Source organism: Cricetulus griseus, chromosome X (assembly GCF_003668045.3).
Source record: "Cricetulus griseus strain 17A/GY chromosome X, alternate assembly CriGri-PICRH-1.0, whole genome shotgun sequence".
Classification (NCBI taxonomy): domain Eukaryota; kingdom Metazoa; phylum Chordata; class Mammalia; order Rodentia; family Cricetidae; genus Cricetulus; species Cricetulus griseus.
Window position 1 is genome coordinate 45,618,442 of NC_048604.1, and position 27,824 is coordinate 45,646,265.

General features: G+C 45.2%; 1 protein-coding gene across 1 annotated transcript; it reads left to right on the forward strand.

Annotated features, from left to right (window-relative positions):
- The first annotated feature begins 5,677 nt into the window (after window positions 1-5,677).
- Taf7l (TATA-box binding protein associated factor 7 like) lies at window positions 5,678-25,164 on the forward strand. Its single transcript, XM_027433037.2, has 12 exons — window positions 5,678-5,740; window positions 6,508-6,586; window positions 7,063-7,196; window positions 8,156-8,285; window positions 9,153-9,208; window positions 11,808-11,849; window positions 12,786-12,858; window positions 14,139-14,240; window positions 21,981-22,232; window positions 22,958-23,070; window positions 24,309-24,368; window positions 25,120-25,164. Exons 1-12 carry the CDS (start codon window positions 5,678-5,680, stop codon window positions 25,162-25,164), a joined length of 1,149 nt encoding a protein of 382 aa, XP_027288838.1.
- Window positions 25,165-27,824: the final 2,660 nt, after the last annotated feature.

Consider the following 27,824-nt stretch of genomic DNA (forward strand, 5'->3'; position numbering starts at 1 on the left):
AGGCCCAGGGGCGCAAAGGGCCCAGGGGGTGCAAAGGGCTCAGGGGGGCGAAGGGGGGCGCGAAGGGCCAGGGGCGCGAAGGGCCCAGGAGGCGCGAAGGGCCCAGGGGGCGCGAAGGCCCCAGGCGGCGTAAAGGCCCCAGGCGCGGAAGCCCGAGGTGCACAGGCCCGAGGCGCACAGGCTCCTGGCGTCAAACAGGCCAGGGCTCGCGGAAGCCGCCGCAAGACGAAGCCCGCTGCCGGTAGAAGTATTGAAAAGTCTATGAAAGGTGAGTGGCTTTTGAATGTAGTTTTTAAAAAACCGGGGCGGGGGGTGGGTGTGGAGGACGGGGGCGGGAGACTTGGGAGCCTCAAAGGTTCTCTGAGGTGAGACAGCTTTCTCAGGAAGATACTGGAAGCTGACAGACGGGCGTCTCTGACAGAAACTAGCGGCCAGCCGGCCTCTCTGAGGAGTGCCCAGATGTGGTTGGGCATTTTGGGGACTGGTGGGACTCCCACAGCTTTCCTGGTGCCGTTTGGGGGCCTTGGCAGGGTGGCATCTTTGTTATCCACAAACGGGGGACTGATGAGCCTCGAAAGGTCATCCTAGGTGTGGCAGCAGAGACCTGTCACAGAAAGTTATGGCACGCCACGTCTGGACAGTTAGTGTTGGGCCCGAGGGGTTGCATGTGTGGAGGAGACGGAGGCCCCGAGGGGTTACTTGTGGAGGAGACTTAGGGCCTCAAAGGGTTGCGTGTGTGGAGGAGACAGGGGCCTCGAGGGGTTGCCTGTGTGGAGGAGACAGAGGGCCGAGGGTTTGCGTGTGTGGGGGAGACGGAGGGCCGAGGGATTGCGTGTGTGTGGGGAGACGGAGGCCCCAAGGGGTTGCATATGTGGAGGAGACGGGCCCCAAGAGGTTGCGTGTGTGGTGGAGACGGAGCCCCCAAGGTTGCATGTGTGGAGGAGATGGGGGCCGAGGGGTTGTGTGGGGGGAGACGGGGACCCCGAGGGGTTGCGTGTGTGGAGGAGATGGGGGCCGAGGGGTTGTGTGGGGGGAGACGGGGACCCCGAGGGGTTGCGTGTGTGGAGGAGATGGGGGCCGAGGGGTTGCGTGTGGGGGGAGACGGGGACCCCGAGGGGTTGCGTGTGTGGAGGAGATGGGGGCCGAGGGGTTGCGTGTGTGGTGGAGACGGAGCCCCCAAGGTTGTATGTGTGGAGGAGATGGGGGCCGAGGGGTTGTGTGCGTGCAGGAGGCGGAGGCCCTGAGGGGTTGCGTGTGTGGAGGAGACGGAGGGCCCAAGGGGTTGCATGTGTGGAGGAGACGGGGCCCCAAGGGGTTGCATGTGTGGTGGAGACGGAGCCCCCAAGGTTGTATGTGTGGAGGAGATGGGGGGCCGAGGGGTTTCGTGTGTGTGGGAGACGGAGGGCCTAGTGGTTGCATGTGTGGGGGAGACGGAGGGCCGAGGGGTTGTGTGTGTGGGGGAGACAGAGGCCCTGAGGGGTTGTGTGTGGGGGGGAGATGGAGGGCTGAGGGGTTGTGTGTGGGGGGGAGACCGAGGCCCAGAGGGGTTGCGTGTGTGGAGGAGATGGGGGCCGAGGGGTTTCGTGTGTGTGGAGGAGACGGAGGGCCGAGGGGTTGTGTGTGTGTGGGAGACCGAGGCCCAGAGGGGTTGCGTGTGTGGAGGAGACAGGGGCCCCGAGGGGTTGTGTGAGGGGAGACGGGGACCCTGAGGGGTTGCATGTGTGGAGGAGACGGGGCCCCAAGGGGTTGCATGTGTGGTGGAGACGGAGCCCCCAAGGTTGTATGTGTGGAGGAGATGGGGGCCGAGGGGTTTCGTGTGTGTGGGAGACGGAGGGCCTAGTGGTTGCATGTGTGGGGGAGACGGAGGGCCGAGGGGTTGTGTGTGTGTGGGAGACAGAGGCCCTGAGGGGTTGCGTGTGTGGGGGAGAAGGAGGGTCTAGGGGTTGCGTGTGTGGTGGAGATGGGGGCCGAGGGGTTGCGTGTGTGCAAGAGACGGAGGCCCCGAGGGGTTTCGCGTGTGGGGGAGACGGAGGCCCCAAGGTTTCGTGTGTGGAGGAGATGGGGGCCCAAGGGGTTGTGTGGGGGGAGACGGGGACCCCGAGGGGTTGCGTGTGTGGAGGAGATGGGGGCCGAGGGGTTGCGTGCGTGCAGGAGGCGGAGGCCCTGAGGGGTTGCGTGTGTGGTGGAGACGGAGGCCCCGAGGGGTTGCATGTGTGGAGGAGACGGAGGGCCGAGGGGTTTCGTGTGTGGTGGAGACGGAGGCCCCAAGGTTGTGTGTGTGGAGGAGATGGCGGCCGAGGGGTTTCGTGTGTGCAGGAGACGGAGGGCCGAGGGGTTTCGTGTGTGTGGGAGACAGAGGGCCGAGGGGTTGCGTGTGTGGAGGAGACGGAGGGCCGAGGGTTTGCTTGTGTTGGGGAGACAGAGGCCCCGAGGGGTTGCATGTTTGGGGGAGACGGGGGCCCTGAGGGGTTGCGTGTGTGGAGGAGATGGGGGGCCGAGGGGTTGCGTGTGGTGGAGACAGAGGCCCGGAGGGGTTGCATGTGGGGGGGGGAGACGGGGGCTCCGAGGGGTTGAGTGTGTGTGGGGAGATGGATGACCCCGAGGGGTTGCCTGTGGAGGAGACGGAGGGCCTAGGGGTTGTGTGTGTGGAGGAGACGGGGCCCCGAGGGGTTGCGTGTGTGGAGGAGACATAGGCCCCGAGGGGTTGCCTGTAGCGGGGGGGGGACGGAGGGGCCTGAGGCGTTGTGGGTGGGAGCGGGGACCGCAGCACCACTGGTGGCAGTTTGGAGCCTCAACAGGGTGGCATGTTTGTTACCTCACAGAGGAGGAACATATGAGCCTCGAAAGCTCTTCTGAGGTGTAGCACCTGTCGGGGGAGGTTACTGGAGGCTCTGGGGCCTGACAGAAAGTAATGGTGGACCACGCTGGGGAGGTTCTGGACATGGCCAATCAGTTTTCGGCCGGGCGTGGCAGGGGGCACAGCTCTGCTGGTGGCCGTTTGGGGCCTTGGCAGGGTGGTGTATTTGTTCCCCACTAACGGGGGACTAATGAGCCTGGAAAGGTCCTCCTGTAGGGGAAGGTACATCACAGTCTGGGCTCTCTCACACAACCATAATGGCCGACCTCATCGAGGATGGTCTGAACAGGGCCACTCAATTTTGGGTACGCGTGTAGCGTGGGGGCGGCTGGAGGCGTGGTGCGCCACAGAGGAGGAACGTATGAACCTCGAAAGGTCTTCTGAAGTGCGACACCTGTCCGGGAAGGTGCAGGCAGGAGGCAGTCAGACCTCTGACAGAAAGTAATGGCCAGCCACTCTGAGGAGGGACCAGACATGGCCAGTCGGTTTTGGGCTTAAGCAGGGTGATATATTTGATACCCAGAGGTACCCTGGCCAAGTGACAGGTTCTCAGGTTGGAGGATTATTAAGCACGTGTGCGCTACTATTTCTCGTGTGTGTGTGTGTGTGTGTGTGTGTGTGTGTGTGTGTGTGTGTTGGCACCCCCAACTCCCGGCCCCTCAGGTGCCTTCATTTTGTGCCCCCTGCCAGTGTGTGCATCAGCGGTTGAGATTAGAGGTGGTCCCTGGCAGGTTCAGCAGAGGAGTGCTCCCACTGACTGCACAGGCATAGTGGCAAGCACGCCCATGGCCTGGGGCTTCGAGGCCTGGAGCCCTCTGCTGGCGGCCTGAGGGGCTCGGCCTGGGTTGACCTCTGCTCTACCTGTGAGCCAGGGCTCTCTATGCGCGATGCGCATCACCCTCAGTTTCAGAAGCTACTATGAGGGCTGTGGATCCCAGGCAGCAGGGGAGCGTGTCTGAATGTCCTGGCCAGCAGGTGAGTCGGAGGACCACCGGCTCTGGGAAGGTGGGAACGTGTCTCTGTAACATCACGCCTCAGCCCCGGCCGGGTGTGAGGTGTGAAGGCTTATGTGGCTTTGCAGGGTATTTTTCAGCACAAATGAGCAGAAGCCCCAGGAGCAGAACTTTTTTGTTGGGTTTCCCCAGGAAAAAGATGGAATCGGGGCAGTTACCGTCTCCAAAAGGCAGCTCATGGTTGTAAGCCTTTCTAAAAAAAAAAAAAAAAAAAAAAAGTCGGACCAAGTTTGTACTGGAGTGTGCTGCCTGGAGCATGGGCTTTCGCTCTGGCTGCTTCATTCCTTCCAATTGTTCTGTTGAAGAGAGATAAGCCAGATGTGAATAGGTAGACAGTGATCATGTTCCTTTAATTAGACTCCAGTAGCGCCTCGTGGAATTAAAAAAGACAAATTAAGAAAAATTACTATTTCTCGGGGGAAAAATGGATTCATTTTCATCAATACACAGTTCTTTCAGATTTTTTTAAGCTATTAAAATTCTTTTTTTTCCTTCGGAGACAGGGTTTCTCTTTGGCTTTGGAGCCTATCCTGGAACTCGCTCTTGCAGACCAGGCTGGCCTCGAACTCACAGAGATCTGCCTGCCTCTGCCTCCCGAGTGCTGGGACTAAAGCCGTGTGCCACCAACGCCCGGCTTAAAACTCTTTTCAGTTAGGTTTTTCACTTTTTCTCCCCTCAGACCTTTTTACTGGGGCTATTAACAAGGGAATATTTTGAAATAGTTCGAGTTCCTAAAGGTTTTATTCTATAAAAGAGGAGTTACCAAAACTGCCTTAAAATGAACAAAATGGCCCAATCTTAGTTCTACTGAGAGATTTAAAATATACCACTGATCTCATAAAAACTCTTGCTTAGCAATTTTCCTTAAATTCCGTTTGTACTCCCAGTCAAGTATTTTTTGTCTTCTCTCATGGTATGCCTAGCCTCAAGATTATTTCATTTACTTTTTATTTTAAAATTTTGCATTTGTGGGTATTAATTGTGCAAAGGGGTTTCATTGACATTTTACATGTATATGATTATTTTGATCGTATACTTCTATACTAATTTTTCATTAGTTATATACATGTATATATATAAATACGTAAGGATTGCATGAAATGATAGATCTAAAGCACCTAAGAGAGTCCGTCTGAGGGGCAGAAGGCATAACAATAAGTGATAATAATTAATAAATGGAATCAGATTTTAGGTTCCATTCATACCACCCTTACAAGGAATTTATTCCATGAAGCTAGTGTATATGGTCTAGATATATAAACATGGGACTCTTTTCTCCCAAGGAAATGCTGAGCCATTGCAGTAGATCCATAAAAAGCTTCTTGCTATCCCATGGTCTGCCTACTAGTGGTCTATTTAGGTAAATGAAATACTGAAAATTAAGTATTTGTTCACTTCAAATTAGTTTGTCTGTATATGGGTTCTGGGTTAACTTCATTCTTTGGTTTGCATTCAACCCCACAGAGGCCATTTAGTTGAAGTTTACTCTTTTATTTGACAGTCCAAGAATATTAATAAAAATATTAAATCATGTTTTCACAACAACTTAACTAATTTGTTCATCACATTACATCATGTAATTTGGACTGACTTTGGAAGTGATGACGTTTAGAAATCAAGACGTTAAATAAAGTATTTCGAAAATATATGCACCCCTTTTCAATGAGAATTATGAGTAAGATATAATATAACCAGTATAAAATAATATAACCATATAATGTGATATAATATAGCCAAAAATGGTCAGCAGAGTGAGCAAGAGTTTACAGTGACTTTGTTTTCTTTTTTATGAACTCAAAAACAAGCCATGAGTTTAAAGCATGATGAATCCCAAGAAATCGAGGAACAGTTTATATTGCGTCTGCCTCCGGTAAGTAACTTTTATTATCTCAGAATAAAAGTGTAGTTCCGCTAAGGTGACATTTACATTTCAGGTTATAAAAACTCAGAACATTTGCTTCCCAGAAATCATGTTCTATTAAGAAGTCCTATAGTAGTACGTATTCCTCTCACAATATTTCTTTGTTCCTGTATATACCATCAATCATGTGGCTTAATTCCCTGTCAAAACAGCTATGACAATGACAATTACGGATCATCCAGTCATTTATCACAAACATTAACAGACAATTTTCTGGACAGCCAAGGTAAGACTGTTCTAAAATTTTTTCTGTCATCTCAGAAGAGGTGGTTGGAGGGACTACCGCTATATCATCTGCAAATTCATCACCAAGCAAGGTTGTCAAACTCATTTTAACATTAGGCTTGACTCTTTTGCTCCATCGATAACCATGTTCGAGATTATTTCATTTAGGAGGCTATGATAGAGGTGGTTGGAAAGCTATTATCTATTATAGTCAACTAATATATGTAGTGAACTGTAGCTAAAGTTTTTCCTTAGCTCCTGCAACGGTAGGATAAACAGTAAGAAGTAGAACTAAAAAGCTGGGAGGAGGCACCAAATGTAGTTCCTGAAAGATAATGATGAAATTTGAGTTGAGTTCATTTAACTTGATTTATACAATTCATGGGCTCTAATAGTACAAAGCATAGTTAACATTTGGGAAATGTAAGTTTTATTTAAGGAGGACTCTTAATTAGACAATCTTACTGATTTTTAATTTACTTCCTTTTTAGGAACATGCTTATGCTGTTAGGAAGATTATACATTCTAGAGGTGTTTCCATGAAGGATAAACTAAAAATTGACTTTTCTTGTAAGTAGTTAATATCAATTCACAATATATTATACAATAATTTGCTATGTGTACCAGTCATTATAGTATGCATTAAAGGTGTGAAAAAGAATAGAGTGTGTTATCATTCCAACCTTTATAAAACATACATATACAATGCTACAATCAAATGCTTTCTTTTTTTAAGGAATGTGTTTAAATGAATGAAATTTGCTTTTAGTGATAACAGGAAAACAGTTGCTGCCTTTGTCACCTTTGCTACCATTAGAAAGAAACTTAGTTTTGAACTAATAACATACAATATGTGAAAACAATTTTACATATATATATTTATTTATTTCTGGAAGTTACTGATTGAGTATTGATTTCTAGCTTTTCAAAAATAGTAAGCTTTATCGAAGAACTTGTCTATTGAACATAAGTCTTCATTATTCAAATTCCTGGAGACTGAACATTCCATTGGAATGTCAATATTAATTTTCTCTGCTTTTCTTTAGCTGATGGACATCATGCAGTTGTTCAGATAGAAGATGTCTCACTGCCTGCTAAACTGGTTAATTTGCCTTGTGTTATCGGAAGCCTGAAAACTGTTGATAGAAAAACATTTTATAAAACAGCAGATATTTCTCAGGTATGAAATTTTTTGAGACATGGTCTCCTCATATATCCTGGGATAGCCTCAAACTGAGAATGTAGCCGAGGAGGATTTTAAACTTCTAATCTTTCTTTTTTCAACTACCAAGTGCTGGGCTTTCAGACATGCCTTTCTGCACTCTTAAGTTGTGCTGACGATCAAACCTAGGGCTTTGTGCATATTAGACAAGCACTCTAGCAACTGAGTGACATCCCCAGATGTACAAAATCTTGTTTTGTTTTTTAGTGCTGAGGACCAGGTCCAAGGCCTCATTCATGCTATGCAAAGTGTTCTATCCACTACTGAGCTCTATCACCACCACTGGGTTGATTTTCTTAATCCTCTAGTTCTCATACCCTTTGTGGAATCTTCAGCCTTTCTGCCAGTATTCTGTTCTATTTGCCAAATGGCTATATAACATTTATAATCACCAGCCCAATTGCATGGGAACAGAATGTCATGCTCTGGTTTGGTATATGATACTTAAATTTTTATTTCTTTACTTTTTCAAACTCCTGCTCCTTGTTTGCCATTTTGAGTGACTTTAATTAATTAAAAAATACAAATGGCTAAGGTTTTTTTCTTCATTTTCTACTAGAGCAGTGCGTTAACTCTGAAGAAAATTACTTACTTGTCATCCCTATTGGTGCTTTCTGATTTCCTCTCTAAATCAAAATGCTAAAATGTATGTGTTTAATGGTATTGCTTCTGCAGTGGTAAACACCAGGTAAAGGTCAAATCTCTATATCATGCTTCAGGGAGAGAGAAGGGGGAGAAGGAAGTAGGAGAGGATGGGAAAGTGATATAGTCTGGAATCTGAATGTATATTACATAGTACTTAGTTTTGGGAAATGCCAAGAATCATTTGTGCTCCAGATTTCTTGTGGTCTGTTCATGTTTTATTACTAACCAGTATTTGGGGCAATAGCAAACTTCTCTTTCTTTTCTAAATATAGATGCTTGTATGCAGTGCTGATGGTGAGTCTCAGTCTTCCCCAGAACAATCAGCTGCCTCTCCTGATCCTACTGTAGCTGCAGGTGGTGAAGAGAAGACAGATAAAAAGAAATATAATTGGAAACATGGCAGTAAGTCATCAATCCCTTGCTCATTCTGGCTCACTACACTTATCTCTTGAATTGCAAATCTATGAATCAGGGACCTCTTACCTGGTTTATTAACCTTATTTTTATTTTCATTTAAAACATTTTTTATGTCATTTTACATTCCAACCACAGTTCTTCCTTCCACCGTTCCTACAAACTCCCCTCGCTTCTTCCCTGTCTTCCCCCATCTCCGCTCACCTCCCCACTAGCCCAACCCCAGTCCTCTGCTCCTCACAGGTAAGGGCTCCCATGAGGAGTCAACATAGTCTGGCACAATAGGTTGGGGCCGGGACAGACCCCTCTCCCTGGCATTAAGACTGACCATGGCAGCCCACCATGGGGAGGGGGCTCCAGAAAGCTAGCTCATGTACTGGGATATCATGGTCCTACTGCCACTCAGCATGGCATCTTACCCTAGGGAATGGACTCCAACAAGCTAGCTCATGTACCAGGTTTGTATTGTGGTCCTACTGCCAGGAGCCCCTTAGCTAGTCCAAGCTTCACAACTGTCTCCTACATACTGAGGGCCTAGTTTTGTCCCCCAGAGTCTCCACAGTTGTAGGTCTAGAGTTCATGAGCTTGGTTCAGCTGTCTCTGCAGATTTCTCCATCATGATCTTGACCTCCCTTGCTCAGGTGTTCCCTCCTCCCTCTCTTAGACTGGATTCCTGGAGTTCGGCCTGGTTCTTGGTTGTGGATCTCTGCATCTGGTTCCATCAATTACTGGATGAGGGCTAACCTCTTATTTTTAAAGAAAAAAGTCATGCCATGACATATTTCTTAGTAAAATTCATGTAGATGCAGGACAGTCATCAGTCATATGGCCTATCTCATCATGTGTTTATTTTAGTTACTCCACCACTTAAGAATGTCAGAAAAAAACGATTCCGGAAAACAACAAAGAAGGTTAGTTTCCCGCTGTTTGTGTTTCTGCTGGGTGAATTAGGAGAGGACTATGTGAGGGAAAGAAAGGTAGAAAGTCAATTGGGAAATTCATTGATTCATTTATATGTTCAATAAACAATACCTACCAGTTGTGATGGTATGTAGCAACCTGTAATCTCAGCTCTTGGGGGCTAAAACAGAAGGATCATGAGTTTAAGAAAATCCCTGACTATAAAATGAGACCTTGCTTCAAAAATGTAAAAGAATTAAAAATATGCACAATCCACAGATTTATGAGCTAGCAGTTGGGACTACATCAGCGAATAAAAATACACCCAGTTCTTTAAGTTATAGGCTCATTGTTAGGGATTTAGAAGAATCATGAATTTGACATTTTGGCTCATGCTTTTAATTTTCAACTGCTATAGATTTAAAACCAGGCATGTTGGTTACCTGTGAACTCAGCATTTGGGAAGCTGAAGCAAGAGGATTGCCTTCAGTTTGGAGACATCTTGGGTTACATTGCCAGTATTAGGCTAGCTAGGGATACATAGTGAGATTTTTTTTTCTAAAAAGGAGAGAAAGTTTTAAATTGAACTCATCCAGGACTGGATAAAGTAGTTCTGCTGAAATCCATAATCCTACTTCAGGTGAGCTACAGAAGAGTGTGATTCCTTGGACTTATTTAAAAATTTAGTAAAAATCGTTGAAACAATCAAATATTCATATGCAGTTGGAAGAAATAGACGTTTACCATGTACTCTTTTTCTACTTTTCCCCTTTGTAGCATTTTACAAAACTATAGAACAATATCACAAATGAAATTATCATTATTGCAATTCACTAATCTTAATGAAATTTCTCATCAACCTATACTTATGTATTTGTATATGTGTTTAATTCTATGCAGTTTTGCTATATGGCAAGATTCGTGATCCACCTACATTGTCAAGATGTTAAACAGTTATATCACCACAAAATATTACTCATAATTGTCCCTTTGTGATTATTTATACTTTCTTCTTGCCTTACATCCCTGGTCTTCAGGGTCTAGCAATTCAAAATCTTTTCTTCCAGGATGGCCTGGAACTTGGGTTAAGGATGGTTGTGAGCCGCCATAAATGGTTTATTGGAATTGAACCCAGGTTCTTTGTAAGAGCAACAAGTTCTTGTAACCACTGATCCATCTTTATAGCTCCCCCCAGAGGCAGGCTTAAAAATATTTTTGGGATAGGGTCTTTCTCATGTAGTCCAGGTTAGCATTGAACTTGCCATGTGGTCACAGATGATTTTTGATCTTCTTGTCACCACCTCTCAAGTGATGAGATTACAGGCACATATCACACCTTGTTTTATATGTTGCTAAGGATTAATCCCAGAGCTTCATGCATGTTAAGCAAGCCCTTTACCAACTGAGGCATGTCACTTGCTAAACATTAGCTTTTCAAGTTTATTTACATTCATTTAGTATGTGTGCAACAAATAGAGCTCACAGGAAAATTTGAGAATTAATTCTAAGCATTGAACTCAGGTCATAAGGATTGATAGCAAGCATATTAATGTTGAGCCACTTCATTAGCCACAAACATTTTTAGTCTTATAAGAAACTGCCATAATGTTTTCAGAGGAAGTATCATTATATTAATGCCAATAGTATCTGAATGCATTCTTCACCTCCTTACTTAAATTAAGTCTTGTCATTTTTATTTTATTTTAGCCATTTTTATAAGTGTGTAGTTATTTTAATGTGGCATTAATTTGTATCTTTTGGATAGATAATTGCCTTGAATTCACAGCAATGCTCCTGCCTCATTGTCTAAATTCTGAGATTGCAAATATGCACCATGACACCTAGCTTCTTTTGCCCATTTTCTAAAATGACTTGTTAAGTTCCAAGAGTTCATTTTCTATTCTGTACACTAACTAATCTTCCATCATATATGCATAGTTAATTAATAACTTCTCATAGTTAATAGTTTGAGTTTTTAGTTTTCTTCACAAGAACTTGTAGACAGTAAGATTTTTAGTTTTGATGAGGCTTAATTTATTCATGTTTTTATTTTAAGGATTTTGGTTTTTTGTTATTAAATCTAAGGAGTGTTTTGCTTAGCCCAGATACTGAAGATTTTATATTTATGCCTAGAATCCATATTTCAGTTTTTTAAAAGCACAAGCTTTAAGATTCCCTTTCTCCTTTTCCTCTTCTTCTACTGCCTCTCCTCCTCTACCTCTTCCTTGGGAATATTAGTATGGAACTGTTTATGGGTTGTCATTCTGTTACACTAATCCATGTGTTGATCTCTTCACAGATACTGTAATGTGGTAAGTCTTGATATCAGAGATTGACTGCTACCACTTCATTTTGCTTCTCCAATATTGCTTTAAAATTTTAGAATCAGTGACCTTCCTATGAATTTTAGAATAAGCTTGTATATGTGTACAGGAAACCTTGTCAGAATTTTGAAACTGTGGTAAAATTGTAAATCAGCTTTCCTAATTTATGCGTTAATTTGTCTACTAAATATAAAAGAAGTTAAATATAGTTGTAGAGCTCTTTAAGATTGCTTTAAGTAGAAAAATGAAACTATAATATTATTCTTTGTTGTGCTTTACTTCATAGCTTCCTGATGTCAAACAAATGGATGAAATCAGCTTCAGTGAGGTACAGCAGTGGTCATAATCTTCATTGTGTTCTTCAATATGCTTTATATAAACATGTATACATGCATATGCATATGCACATATACTGGACTTTATTCACTGGGAAATAATTATTTAATGTTCAATAACAACTTCTGGGGTAAAAGATGACCAGTTTTGCTAGTGTTGCCATGCATTGCAAACTGCTTTCCCCCTTTATTTTCATTTCGAAAGCCATTCCTTGGAGTTTGGGGTTCAATTTACCAAACAATTGCTTGAGCTAATGATATTTCTCATCAAAAGTCTTGATTTATAATTGTGTCATGAGTAATTAATTGCTGTGGAGTAATCGTTTGAAATTGTGTTCAAGTAAGAACATGCAGATAGGATCTGATTTTTGTAGGAACATTTTAATAATAAAGATGGGAAAATGAAGTCTGGGAATTTGAATTTTAAACCAAATTATTCATAAGTAACATGGAATTACTGTTCTTTGCCAATGAGTCAAAGCAAATAAATAATAAAACATAAATGTTGAAAATCTTTTCCATAGTAGCCAGGCATTGGTGGTGCACGCCTTTAATCCCAGCACTCGGGAGGCAGAGGCAGGTGGATCTCTGTGAGTTCCAGGCCAGCCTGGTCTCCACAGCGAGTGCCAGGATAGGCTCCAAAGCTGCATAGAGAAACCTTGTCACGAAAAACCAAAAAAAAAAATCTTTTCCATAGAGTCATAGACAGATAAGGTTAAACATTTCAAGTGATTTAATTGTGAAAAATGAGCTTGCTATACAAAAATACAGATTTTGGATAGATTCCTTCATAAATAGCACTATTTAAGTTGGATGAGCATCTAACAAGGCCCAATAATTTCAGCCTGTTAACATATAGGAAAAAGGTATTTACATAAAACTGAATGATAACTGACATTACTGGTATTTCCTTCCGTACTTTGCTTCAGTATGCTGAATCTCCAAATGTGGAAAAAGAAGTGAAGAGACTGCTGTGCTCAGATGCTGAAGCAATCAGTGTCCGTATCCTTTACATCAAAGACTTGCCCTATAGTCTGTTTCATCTCATGTGCATGTTCTGACAAATCTCACCTCTGCTTGGTGGCTTTGCTTTTGTTTGAGATGTTGAAGATCAAATTCAGAGCCTTACTGTGCTAGGTAAACCCTGCAGCACTAAGCATCATGCTTAGTCCTCACATCAGGTTTGATGTGTATAGCTTACTATTTTTGAAATGTCATTTTTCTAGCTAAAAGTGGTAAATACAGACAATAGAAGTGTATTTATGTTCCATGCTGGTTTTCCAGTGATCAGTCTGGGGGCCAAGAGCTCCCCGTTGTTCAGGTCAGCTGTTTCTGTGGGTTTCACCAGCCTGGTCTTGACCCTTTTGCTCATCACTCCTCCCTCTATGCAACTGGATTCCAGTTCAGTTCAGTGTTTAGCTGTGGGTCTGCTTCTACTTCCATCAGCTGCTGGATGAAGGCTCTAGGATGGCATATAAGTTAGTTATTAATCTCATTATCAGGGGAGGGTGTTTAAGGTAGTCTCTCCACTGTTGTTTAGATGATTAGTTGGTGTCATCCTTGTAGATCTTTGGACATTTTTCTCCATTTTTAAATTTAAATTAGAAAAAAGATTGTTTTACATGTCAATCCCAGTTTCCTCTCCCTTCCCTCTCCCTGCCCCCCCCACTAATACCCTACCTATTCCATACCATTTCTGCTCCCCAGGGAGAGTGCGGTCTTCCATGGGGGGGTCTCCAGAGCCCATGAATGTGGGTGTCAGTGAGGAGGCCTCGGAAATCTATGGGGCCTCTTGTAGTAAATCACTACTTATTCCTAGCATAGGAATGGACTTTGGGAGTCCATTTCACATAGAGGGATACTCCCTCAGCCTAGAAACATAGGGGAGGGCCTAAGTCCTATCCCAAAGGATATGACAGACTCTGAAGACCCCCCCCATGGAAGGCCTCACTCTTCCTGGGGAGCAGAAATGGTATGGGATAGGTAGCATGTTAGTGGGGGCAGGGGAGGAGGGGAGGGAGAGGGAACTCAGACTGACACGTAAAACCATCTTGTTTCTAATTTAAATACAAAAGTGAAGAAAAATAAAATTGGAGAAAAGAAAAATAGAAGTGTATTTATGTGTGTAACTTAAGGCAGTTCTCCACACTAAGAATGCAGATACAATTATCTAAATTTGACCTAAATTAAATATTAAGAGCACTTTTAGTTAAAGAGCCACTTCCCTTTCAACTGTGTATTCTCTTTACCTTCTGCTTTTTCCTTGACAACTATACTTTCAGGCTGGGAAGTCATTGCTGATGATGAAACCAAGGAAATAGAAAGTCAAGGGTTCGTCTCAGGCATTCCAGGAACCTCACAAATGAGTAGTCGTAGCTTATCAGGTACTTTATTGAAAATAGAGAAAGAGCTTCAGATAAGAGCAAGTGTTCTGTGTGATAGGTCCATAGACTCACAGACCAATCACAGAAAAAGGATACCTTTGTCCTTATTCCTCATTGGTCCTTGTTATTCTTTTGTTTAAGCTGCAGCTGCTAATATAGAAAGGAACAACGGATAAGCAATCCACGTGGAGTTTATTTATCAGAGAGGGGGGAAGGAGGGATGGGCAGTCAGCCAACCCTAGGGGAGCCGAGAGAAAGAGAGAGCGAGGGGTGTGGGGCAGGACCTTTTAAAGGGAAGGTTGCATATGCGCAGTAGTCGAAAGGCATGGTGGGTGAGTAAGTGCCTGGGTTGTTAGGGGGCGGGGTTAGGGTCATCCAGGTGTTTTGTTCTTACAATCCCGGCTGTTGTTTATTATAAAAGTTAGAGAATTGGGCGTGGCAGGTTAGGGAAGTAGGAGGCGAAGATGTCTTAAGGCTGCTTCCTGCTGGCCTGGGGCGTTGACCGTCTTTGGGGGGTTGGGGGTGCTGCCACGTCCTGGAGTTGATTGTTGTTTCATTGTAGTCCGGGCCACTCTGGTGCCTTTTGGTCCTGGCAAGATGTTTGTAGAATAGAGGACAAGGTTAAGTTTAGAAAAAAAAAATTTCTTAGGTCCTGTCATTTGAGGGGAAGATTGTAAGATGAGGGAGGGGTTCCCGAGGAGTCCCAAGATGAGGGAAGGGAAATTGGGACTGGGGAAGGGTTGAATATTATCTGGAGTGAATCTGACCTGTTTGGATCTGATTCGGCTCCCTGGAACTTACAAGAGTCCTTAAAGTTTGGGAAAACAAAGATTAGACATATTAAATCATATCTAGGTGGTATGAAATCTTTCTGGTTACCTTTAACCAGAAGGCACAAACACTTGGTGGTCCTTGTATCTTTAGATCCATGGCTTTTAGGCTGGCATTCCTGTAACAATAGCTAAGTAAATTATTGTGAGATACTTTGGAAATTAATGAGCAGAGTGTAATTAGAAGCAGGAAAGTTTAAATCAGCCTTGTAAAAAATGAGCCTTATTCTTCTGAAATAGGAGGTAAAGTGGATGATTTCAGTGTCCTCTGAAACCTAAGGGAACAGGGTCCTGTTGTAGAAACTGTGTATGAAGGGTGAGTCTTAGGTGGGGAAGTAAAGGGCTTGAGGTGGGATAAGTGAATCCAGTGGGGAAGGCCCTCAAGCTTGGCTGCTGTTGGAGTGACAAGAATTACTTTGAAAGGGCCCTTCCACTTAGGAGACAGGGGGGAGGGGATCTGGTCTGGAGGAGAAAGAAGTACTTGATCCCCTATGTTAATTGGAGAGGTACAGGGGGTGGCACATGGCCGAGGTAGAGAGTGGTCAGCAAATTCCCAAAGGAGGGAACGGAGATGATGAAGTAAAGGTGTAAGCAAGCGGTCAGGGAGAGGCGAGAGTTTAGGTGAGAGGCCAGGTGTTAGAGCCGGCCGCCCGTACATGAGTTCAAAGGGTGAGATGAAAAGTGGTTGTTTAGGGAGAGCCCTAAGCCTGAAAAGGGCCAGAGGCAGAAGCTTTACCCAGTCAAGGTGAAGTTCCTGTGACATTTTAACCAGAACAGTCTTTAAAGAACGGTTAGTTCTCTCCACCTTCCCTGAGGACTGGGGGTGGTATGGAATATGAAAATGCCAAGGAATATTGAGAGCTTTAGACAGGGTTTGAGAGATCTGAGAGGTAAACTCAGGACCATTGTCTGACTGAAGAGAGGCTGGAATCCCAAACCGGGGGATAATTTCCCTGAGAAGGATGTTAGAGACAGTCTGAGCTTTCTTGTTAGTAGTAGGAAACGCTTCTACCCACCTGAGAAAGTATCCACTAGTACCAGGAGGTATTTAACTCGCCTGACTGTGGGCATGTGGGTGAAGTCAAGTTGCCAGTCAGTCCCTGGGAGAGAGCCCCTAGCCTGGTGGGTGGGAAAAGGGGAGTTACGATACTTGGAGTTAGGGTTTGACATCTGACAGGTTTTACAGGAGGCAGTGATAGTTTTTAAGAAATTTAAGTCCTCAGAAGTAGGTTTGAGGTGAGCCTTGACAAACAGAGAAAGAGCCTTACTGTTAGGGTGGAAAAGCTGGTGTAAGTAAGACAGAATTTGTCTCATGTCAGGAGGTGGCTGTGAGGATGTGGGTTGTAGTGTATGAACTCCCTGTGGTGGGTGAGGTAGATCTGGGCCTCGGAGGGCTGCAGCCCTAGCTGTTCTATCAGCCCGATTGTTGCCCCTAGAGATAACGGAGCTGTCAGTCTGGTGTGACCGACAGTGAATAATTCCTATAGCTTTGGGGAGGTGAGAGGCCCTTAGCATAGCCATAATATAATCTGAGTTAGTTATGGATCCTCCTCTTGTAGTAAGTAGCCCACGTTCCTTCCAAATAGCTGCGTGGGACAGGAGGATATGAAAAGCATATTTAGAGTCTGTGTAAACATTTAGAGAATGTCCCTGTGCCAATTGGAAGGCACGGGTGAGGGCTATTAATTCAGCCTGTTGGTTAGTAGTGTGGGCAGGAAGTGCCCGTGCTTCTACTACCCTGGTGTCTGACACTATGCCATAGCCCGCTTTACGGGTCCCCTCATGTAAAAAGGAGCTGCCATCTGTGTACCAGGTATAGGTGGCCTGAGGTAGTGTGCCCTCCTGTATGTGTGAAGGGTGGGGCAATAGTTCCTCTAAGGTTTCAATGCAGGAATGAGTTGGAGAATAGTTAGCATTAGGTTGAGGTAGAAGATTTGAGATATTAAGGGGTGGGCAAGATTGGAAAGTAAGGGTGGCATCTTCTACTAATGCCACCTGGAGGGAAAGAACTCGGGAAGGAGGTAGAGTTTGTAAGCCTCTGTAGGTTAGGAGATGGGACAGGTTGTGATGAGAGAAGACAGTGATGGGTGACCCAAAGGTTAGTTTTTTTGACTCACGGATAAGAAGCTCAGCAGCTGCTAAAGCACGTGTGCAGGATGCCCATCCTTGGGTGGTTAGGTCTAGCTTCTTCGACAGATAAGCTACAGGTGCAAAGGAATGTCCTAGCTGGTGACCTAGAACTCCAAGGGCAAATCCTTCTTTTTCTGTTACATAGAGGGAGAAAGGACGAGTTAAATCTGGTAGATGAAGAGCAGGGGCTTTTAGGAGAGCCTGTTTAAGTCTCTGAAAGGGCTTAGTAACAGGGTTAAGGAGGGGTTCATGGGGAGGTCCGAGAGCTGCCTCATAAAGGGGGCGGGCAAGGAGGGAGTAAGAGGGGATCCAGGTACGTAAGAAGCCAGCTATTCCCAGAAATGATAAAATCTCCTCTTTAGTAGAAGGAACTGCAAGAGACCCGATTAAGTTTTTCCTGTCTACAGTAATAGCTTTGTGGGTTGGGGTAATGGTTAGTCCCAAATAGGTGACCTGAGTAGTAGACAATTGAACCTTAGAAGGTGAGACTCTGTAACCCCTGCTAGACAGGAAATTTAGGAGGGTGGAAGTGTCAGTCCGGCTAACTTCCAAGGAGGGGCTACAAAGTAAAATATCATCTACATACTGTATGAACTTGGATTTAGGGAAAGACAGAGAGAGCAGGTCAGAAGCCAGGGCCTGACCAAAAAGGTGTGGGCTGTCCCGGAAACCCTGAGGTAGGACAGTCCAGGTGAGCTGAGTGGAGACATGAGTATCTGGATCAGTCCAGGTGAAAGCAAAGATATTTTGAGACCGGGTGTGGAGGGGTATAGAGAAAAAGGCATCCTTAAGGTCTAAAACTGAGAAGTGAGATGTCCCCGGGGGGATAGTAGAGAGGAGTGTGTAAGGGTTAGGAACCACAGGATGGAGGGGCACGACCGCAGAGTTAATGAGCCGGAGGTCCTGAACCAGACGAAAAGTCCCATTAGGTTTTTTTACTGCCAGTATAGGGGTGTTAAAGGGGGAGGAGGTAGGACGAAGTAGCTTTTTCCTTAGGAGGTCAGAGATAATAGGTTTAAGTCCCTTAAGGCTTTGGAGTGGGAGTGGGTACTGAACTTGAGCAACGTACTTAGAGGGATCCTGTAACTGAATGACAATGGGGGGATGGTGTCTAGCCACAGAAGGGTTCTGGGTGTCCCAGACCTTGGGGTCTACCTGAGAGGCTGGTAAAGGAAATGACGTACTGGACCCCGAAGGTTGAGTAGCTAGAAGGAGGAGGAGGGGAGCAGCAGGCGAGTCTGTGTCCCGCGCAATCACCTCGCCAGCAAGAACGACACAGGACATTCCGATCCTTCTGCAGTAAAGCTTTAATGCGTCTTGAGAGGAGAGCATAAGCTTACCAGAGCGGAGACCCCGAGCCAAGAATCCCGTCCCCTAATAAAGGCTGGCAGCCGCCGCCTGGGACGTGTCACCCTATGATTGGCTGTAGCTCATCAGGCCATATGACGCCACGGAATAGGCAGAGATCAAGGAATGGAAAATTACCCAGCGCCTGCGCAATAATCTTGTTTACATTCAGTGCCTGCAGGCGCCATCATTGTAATGGAGAATGCAGGGACGGCTCCCTACAAGTCTGGAGTTAGGCGAATGTGGGGAGCAAAGGAAATAGCCGCTCCCACTTAGCTAGGAGGTCCCTCCCTAGTAAAGGTACTGGACAAGTCGGTATAACCAAAAACGGATGAGTAAGGGGAATCCCCCTAAAAATACAGCTAAGCGGTGGAGTCTGCTGAGGTAAGTAAGGCTGTCCTCCTACCCCGACAATAGGAAGACGAGAAGGAGAGGTAGGTCCCCAAAACTCCTTTAGGACTGAGTATGTGGCACCGGTGTCCAAAAGGAAAGAGATAGACCGCCCTGATACTTTAATGTCCACCCGGGGCTCCCTTTCAGAGATGATGGTGGTCGGGTCAAGGGAGCCAGTGTCCCGTCATTCATAGTCCTCATCTATAGCCAGAGCTAAGAGATCGACTGGAAGGCCGCCTGTGTTTGATGTCCTCTTGTCACCTGGGACACGGGGACAGTCCACTGACCAATGGCCTACTTCCTGGCATCTAGGACATGGCTTTCGTGGTGCGCAGGGGTTCGGGCAACCCCGGGCCCAGTGCCCTTTTTGACCACACTTGAAGCATGGACGCTGCGGTACTCTGGCCCCAGAGGGCAAAGGATCCCGGGCGGATGCTGAGGCCGGTCGGACGGCTTCAGCTAGCATCTGGTATCTGTTCTTAAGGGTCTGGCCATCTCTCCCATGGTACACCTTAAACGCCACTCTTAGGGCCTCATCCTGTGGAGTTAGGGGTCCTTTCTCCAAATTTTTAAGTTTAGCCCTAATGTCGGGGCAGCTCTGAGCGAAAAAGTATGTCATGAGAAGTTGTCTTCCCTCTAGCGTCTCAGGGTCTAAGTTAGTATACTGTAAAAAGGCCTGTTTAAGACGCTGTAGGAATTGGGAAGGATTCTCTGATTTGTCCTGAACTATATCTAGGAGTTTATCATAATTTATGGGCTTTAGGGCAGCCGTACGGAGACCAGACATTAAGCAGGTTACGAATTGGTCTCTAGCCAGGATACCACCCGGGGTGTTATAATCCCAGTGGGGTTCCTTCTCCGGGACAGCATCATTCCCAGTAGGGTGAGTTGGCTGAGTCTGATGTATCTCATCTGCACATGCCCTCGCATAATTCCAAACTCGCTCGCGCTCCTCATGTAGTAAGTTATTACTTAAAATCATGAAGACATCATGAAAAGTAAGGCTATAAGACTGTGCAATATACTGAAATTCCTTTATAAAGGCAGTGGGGTTAGAAGTATAAGATCCTAATCTGTGCTGAATCTGAGAGAGCTCTGATAGTGGGAAGGGAACGTGAACTCTAACCACGCCGTCCACACCAGCTACCTCACGCAAGGGGAGGATGGTGGCCGGATCAGCTTTAGTAGCCCTGGATCCGGTCCTAGAACGGGTAATAGGTGGGGTGAAGGTAGGAGCCAAGAGTGGTTGTTTAGAAGCAGCTGAGTCAGAGGAAGCCGGAGCGGGGACGGTTGAGACAGAAGAGAGAGAAGGTTCAAGGATCTTAGTAGAAGCTTTAGAAGGCGCAGCTGAAGGGTGAAGGCGAACCGGTGGAGGTTCATCAGCTGGATCCAAGTCTATAAGATTTAATTCAGGCTTAGATTCCATAGCCAGAAGAATTGGGGATGAGGAGGGAGAGAGAGAGTGTTTAGCAGATAGATAGAAAAAAGCCTGTACATAAGGTAACTCCTTCCATTTTCCGGTTTGCTGACAGAAGTTAGATAAATCCCGCAAAACCTCGGGGTCTAATGTCCCGTTTGGGGGCCAGTGAGACTGGTTCTCTAAGGAATACCTAGGCCATTTTTTAGTACTGAGATATGTGAGTCTAGATGCCTTAATTAACGGCATTAGGTTGAAGGGTTTTAAGTTCTCTAAAAGACATCCCAGCGGTGTGGATGGGCTTATTTCCTTAGTTGGCTTATTCCCCATGGGTGAATAAGTTAAAAAACCGGTAAAAGCCCCTCTCCGGATGCTTGTCAGCCCGGGGGGTGGGTACCGATGGGCCTTAGCCCGATAGACCCTGGGTCTGAACAGGGACTCAGCTGTCCCGAAGAAGAAAAAAGAAAACAGAAAATCCCACAGTCCCGCAGCGCAGCGACTAACCGCCAAGGGAGCATGTAGCTACTGATGGGACCACCCTTAGGAAGTAAGCCAAGAGGGATTGTCGGCGAAGGGGGTCGACCGTAACCGTGAAGGTCATGGCCGGGTGCTCCCCCGCCTCCAAGAACACCAGAGGGGTGCCGGACGATCAACGGTCAGTCCCTCGGGTTCAGGGAGACATTTACGCTGACTGAAAGGGGTAGCCTTACCGAATTGGGTCCGGTGTTGTATGCAGAATCCCAGCAAACCGGTGATCTGGAATGTGGATTGTTTATCCGAGTGATAAGGATGCCCTTGACCCAACATGTACCCGCCAGCGGGATGTGGAGGGGGTATCAAGGGCAGAGCCTTCCCACGTCCAGGGCGCCAAATGTTATTCTTTTGTTTAAGCTGCAGCTGCTAATATAGAAAGGAACAACGGATAAGCAATCCATGTGGAGTTTATTTATCAGAGAGGGGGGAAAGGAGGGATGGGCAGTCAGCCAACCCTAGGGGAGCCGAGAGAAAGAGCTAGGGGTGTGGGGCAGGACCTTTTAAAGGGAAGGTTGCATATGCGCAGTAGGGCAAAGGTCGAAAGGCATGGTGGGTGAGTGAGTGCCTGGGTTGTTAGGGGGCGGGGTTAGGGTCATCCAGGTGTTTTGTTCTTACAGTCCTCCCATGATTTTAGGGTTTTTAGATTGGAATTCTTTTATTTTCTTTTTAAAACCATCTTATTTTACATAGCAATCCCATTTCCCTCTCCTTCTTATCCTCCACTCCTCCACCTTCTCCCCACCCCACCCCCTCATCCACTGCCCAGAGAGGGTGCGGCTTCCCATGGGGGAATCGTCTGTCTCATCATTTTTAGATTGGAATTCTAATCTCCTATATGCCCTGGTATTCAACTTCCTATGGGCCCTCAAATTCTCCATATATCTTGATAATTGAATACACAGATGAATGTTAGTGTTTCACATTCCTTGTCATTATTTTACAAAGGGAATATTCTTCCCATAGGAAAATAATTTATAAAATTAACTGGTTGCCCAGTGAATTTCATCGTAAGGCATGTACTTCTATTTGGGGGTAAGATCACTTCCAAAACTTTAGATTGGTTCATTTTATCTTTGCTTACATCAATAGGATATGATATGCTTCGAGAGATGTTTGTTGATTCTGGCAGTAACAGTAATGAGGTGGAAGAAAAGGATGATAAAATTGAAGATGAGGATGATCAAGAAGCGAGTGATGATGAGGATGAGGATGATGAAGAGGATGAAGAGGATGAAGAAGAAAAGGAGATAGACTATTTTGAAGCTGTCTTAGAAAGGGAGCTGCAAGCCAAATTTATTCAACCTGACTTCTATGAAACACAAAAAGATTACAGTTCAATAAGTAAGTCGGGGGAAAGACAAAGGAATTGGGTGGCAGTATAAAAGGCTAACTCTGAACATTCAGTATGTGCAATTGTCGTGGTCCAGCATGTCTCAGCCTTAGACCATGAGGTTCTACCTGAGTGGGGGTGTGTGGACCTGGAAGCTTCGAGGAACCCAATGGTGATAAAGACCAAACGCAGGCATCTTGTCATCTTCAGAGAACTCTCAGTTCCATGTTGTGGAACTAGAGCCATTTCTTTATTAGCCATCTTTTCTGGTGTCCCTTAACCATCCTGCTAATACTAAGAGGCAACCATTTCTCTCTTTGTTCTCCTCTCTCCTCTTGCCACTGGCCCACTTCACTTCGCTCCTAACCTTCTGTCCTCATACTCTCTCATACTCACATACCTCTCATCTCCCTGCCCAGGTGCAGGCCTACCTATTCAGATGCTTAGGTGCATAGATATGCAAATTAGGAGGCATATTATCCCGAGGCCATGGTAAACAAAAGTATCCCTGCTGACATTGACAATACAATAGTGGGCCAGAGTTTCCTGGCGCCACCACTGTTTATGGTGGCCAGAACCTGGGACCCGAAATATTCCATAACAGGGATATTTGGTCCCCCACATGCAATGCTTAGTTTTCAGAAGTTTTTTTGTCCTTCGAGTTTTACTTGATTTGTGACTTGGTCCATTATTTAAAGCTATATTTATATACAAAAATTCTCTCTACTTCTTTTAGTCACAGGAATTAAGAGATTGATTGATTACAAAGAAAAAAAGCTCCAACATATTTATAAAAAAGCACAACGTCAGAAAGAGCTCCTTAGGAATGTGGAAAACTTGACCCTTAAGGTAAGTTCTTTTTAGCTGTTAAACAGCCTGGTCCCTTACTTTCAAAATTTCATCTGTGTTTCCACTTGTGCCATCACTATGTAGTTCATTCATAAACCTAAATAACTTCTTAGAAACTTATACTAAAAATAGCCCTGTTTTATTATGTTTGAGTAATTTTTATAATATAAGCATTTTTATGGAGAATGGGACTAGGTGACCTGAGATAATGACTGAGTATTTACTATGCAGACAGTGCATAAAAGTATTATGCATTATTATTTAATCCTCAGCTCCCTGCAACATAGATAATGTCACCATCCCCACTTTCTAACACATTACAACTAGGTGAGTATCATGGTACATGCTTTTATCCCCAGTACTGGGGAGGTAGACGTGGATCTCTGTGAATTTGAGAACACCTGGCCACACGTAACAGGTCCCAGATCAGCCAGGGCTACACAGTAAGACCTTGTAACAACAAAAAGAAAAAACTTGTAACAACAAAAAGAATTAAAACTCCAAGAGGAACCATAGTAATTGGCAATATATAGAATAAGCCTGTTGTTTATACATTCATACATACATATATTATTTGTTTCAGTAAAAAATGACCAAATTAATTTAAAATTCTTATCATGTATGCTGAAACATGATTGAATTATTTTTATGGATACATTTTTCAGAGTTTTAGTGAAAGGAAAATATATTGCTATGTCACATTTAATCCCATCTTGGTAGTAAGGTGATTCTAAAGCACTGAGCTAATCCTTTGCTAGATTTAATTCTTTTTTCTTTTTTTGTGAAGCAGTAGTTGTCAAAGGCAAGCAGTTTGGCATAGAGCTATACCCACTTCAGCTGTAGTCCTTTGGAATAGCCAAAGGTAATAGATATAGATATATCTTGAAAGATTCAGATATCTGACACTATTGTGATTTACATATATGTGGTATTGTATGTAGTGTTAGGAGTAGTAATATTCTGTTCTAGTGAGAAGAAATGGAGGACTTATATAACCCTAGGAAAAATGTAGCATGTAGACATTTCACCCATTTACTTGAGGACAAGAAAAATGCTGTAGAGAGTACATAAAATAAGATTGGATTGTCAGGTAGTAGTTTTGTGCTCCAGTTTTTCTAAAATGACCCTTCTTCCTATAATTGACAGCTTTCTTATCAAATATGTGACAAACTGTGTTCTGTGGTTCTCTCTTCCTTTAAGATACATCTTTCATCACTGATACAATTTATTTTTTTCAGAGGCATTTCCAGTATGTTTTGGGGCAGCTTAACATATTGGAAAGACAAAAGTGTGAGGAGGTAAGAAGCGTGTTTTAAAATAAATAAATTGCTATGAAGAACTCACCCACCTCTAATCTAATTTCAGGCTGTTTGTCTTATAAGAATAGTGGTAAACATATATTCTGAGTGAAAATAGCAGGGTGGATCAAGATCTTTTTGAAAATCTGTTCATTCAGCAGTTATTGAATACCTCTGGAGTGAAAAACACTAGATAGAGTGTTGAATAACCCAGATAAAATACTTGTCCTCCAGCTGACCTGAGCTAGTGGAAGCTCACTGACTCTGGGCTGACAGCGGGGGAGCCTGCATGGAACTGAACTAGGCTCTCTGAATGTGGGTGACAGTTTTGTGACTTGGGCAGTCTGTGAGGCCACTGGCAGTGAGACTAGGATTTATCCCTAGTGTTTGAACTGGCTTTTTATAGCCCATTCTCTTTGGAGGGATACTTTGCTCAGCCTAGACATGGGGGGGAGGGCCTTTGTCCTACCTCAAAGTGATGTGCCAGACTTTGTTGACTCGCATGGGAGGGTTCACCCTTTCTGAGTAATAGATGGGAGTTGGGGTGGGAGGAAATTGGGGAGAGCAGGAGGGAATGGGAACTGGGATTGGTATCAATTCTTTGATATGGTAAAAAAAAAAAAAAAACCACAGGATTTTTGTCATACTTTTGAAATTGTAATGAAGGAAGTTTTTAAAATAAAGTTTGGAATACCAGAAAAAAATTCAGATAACTTTTGTAATGTTCCTCTGCCTCTCTCTCTCTTTACAGATTTATCACCTACAGGAACAACTGAAATGTTTTCTGAAGGAGTAAGGAAACCCTCGGTGTGGCATATAAAGTGGATTCACCTTCCAGATGAAGACCGGGTGGAACCACTAGATACTCTATCTTGACCAACTGTATTTGCTTATTTGAATATTTTTCATTAGTTATAGTAAATTTAAAGATCATAATCATATAGAAGGGGGCATTATAAAATGCATCGTAGGTTTAGAGACCTCCTCAGTCAACATGAGGTTTTGTTTTTCTTTGTCAATCTAAGATTAAATAAGTATGTATGTATATCTTTGACTTTTGTTCTATGTTACCATGAGCTCATTCAGCCATTCTTGTCAAAGGCAGATGGTGTAGCCTAGAAGGATGTACAACTGCTTTACATATGTTAACTTCTCAAAGCCTCTTTTAAATATTCCCTACAATATAGAAAATAATCAACTTGTCAGGTTATAGTCCCAGCATTCAAAAGACAGAAGCAGAAGGGTCACAGTTGAAGGTCAGCCTTCGATATATACGAACCCTGTCTCAAAAAGCAAAACAAAACAAAAGATAAAATCATGAAAACACCCCTAATTTCTACCAAGGGTTGGATCCTGTTACAATTACTTAAATGCTCACCTCTCAGCAATAGATACAAGGTTGTGCCCTTCCTTTCTCAGGTTAAAGACTGCTTTCCTGCTCACTGATGATTTCGTACTACTTATCTTTGCTCTATGATTATGTATTGAGAGTGGTAGCTGGTTATTCTTCAGCTAAGAGAAGGATTAGAGCAAAGATGTTACCCTTATTCTAGTCTTCCCACTATAACTCCCATAAGAAAAGATTAGTAAAAATTAAATTCCTGTAATACCTATGTGGATTTAATAACCCTGGATTTCTTCTTTTTTTTCCTTTTTATTGATTCTTTGGATTTCACATCATGCATCCCAGTCCCACTCATCTCCCTGTCCCCTCAAAAACAAAATTTAAAAGTGAAAACAAAAAACAAAACAAAGTTAAAAAAAACTTAGCCTGAAAGCTAAGTGTGGTCCAGTGAGTTACACTGTATAACCTTTAGTCCATAATCTTGTAAATGTTCATTGCAAAGAGTCGTTGGTCTGACTGGGTCCTCACTGAGACTCCTCTTGGATATCCAGTTGTTGTCCTGTGTGTGGAGATCCTGCAACTTTGGATCTATAGGACCAGCCTCTTCACATGCTGCAGCGGTTCATAGATGAGGTAGATGTTGGGGTGGGTTACGTTGGAGTCCTGGTTCTGGGCCTGAGTGGTAGCTGGGTTGATCAGCCTGCCAGCTTTCTCATTGTCACTACCCAGGGAAGCTCTCCAGCACTGCCGGGGGGGGGGCGCCCCCACCTCACACAATGTAACAGAAAGGAGTGGGGCCAATTCTGCTCTCACACCATCAGGTCCAACTCACCCATACTCATACCACGAGGGCCAGTTCTACTGTTTTGCCTAGTCGAGATGCAGGGCCTGCTCTCCAGATTGCTGCATTTGGCAAGGGGCAAGGCCAGCTCTTCCACTGTCATTCTCATGCATCTGAGGCCAGCTCTTCCACCTGTCACAGGTGGCGGGGAGGTGGGAGGAGGAAGGCATATTTCCCTTACCCTTGTCACCACATGGCATATGAGGGAAAGGGTGGGGGCTACTCTCCTGCTCTCACACCCACAGATCTGCTCACCTGTGCCCCCACCAACAGGATCAGCTCTGTTGTGCTGCCTGGGTGAGGTGCAGGAACTGCTCTCCTGAGTGCTGCTGGCAGTGGGGGGGCAGTTCTTCCACTGTCATGACCTCAGGGCCAGCTCTACTACCCACCACAGGCGGTGAGGGGTGGGGGAGGAGAGAGGTCATCTCTCCCTTTCCCACTCCACCATATAGCAGATTAGGGGTGGGGCCAGATCTCCCATGTGAGTTCAAGGTACCAGATTACCTGTGCCCCATCAATTGGGGTCAGCTCTATTGTGCTGCCTGGGCTAGGTACAGGGCCTACTTTCTTGTGTGCTGCAGCTGGTGAAGGGTAAGATCAGCTCTCCCATTCTCTTGACCTGGGAGCTGTAGGTGACCCATCTGCAGTAGGTGGCAAAGGGCGAGGGGCAAGAGGGTTATCTTTCACTTGCCCACCACACCCCGTGACAGACCTTGAGGCTAGGTCTCCCACTCTTGTGTCTTCAGGGCCAGCTCATCAGCACACATGCTAGCAGGAACAGTCCTACCATGATGCCCTGAGGAGGTGTGGGGCCTGCTCTTCCAAGTGCTGCAGTTGGTGAGGGATAGGGTCAGTTCTCCCTAGTGCTGCAGTTGGTGAGGGGTAGGACCATTTCTCCCTAGTACTGCAGCCAGTCAGGGGCATGGCCTACTCTGTGCAGCCCTATCCTTACTGCTTTCAGTGGCAACAGGAGCCATGGACAATAATACGGACTGTGTCTGTGGCAAGGCCAAGGACCTAGACATGGCCCCTGGCATCAGCCCAGGCCTGGATGACACCTTGACCCTGGGTGACAGCATAAGCTACTCAGATCTGCATGGCTCTGGCAGAGGTTCAACCCTCAGGTTTTCTTCCTGGCTCTAGGTAGGGTAGCTGCCTGAGCCCCCGACGTTTGTGTGGCCCTAACTGGCAATAGGGCATGGATGTCAATACAGACCCCAGCTATGGGTGGGCCATGGACCCAGACATGGTTCTTAGGAACAGCCTGGGC

Coding starts and splice junctions, on each gene's coding strand:
- Taf7l (XM_027433037.2), top strand. CDS start 5,678: ATGAGTTTAAAGCATGATGAATCCCAAGAAATCGAGGAACAGTTTATA. Junction 6,587..7,062: donor ACTAAAAATTGACTTTTCTT/GTAAGTAGTTAA, acceptor GCTTTTCTTTAG/CTGATGGACATCATGCAGTT. Junction 8,286..9,152: donor ATATAATTGGAAACATGGCA/GTAAGTCATCAA, acceptor TGTTTATTTTAG/TTACTCCACCACTTAAGAAT.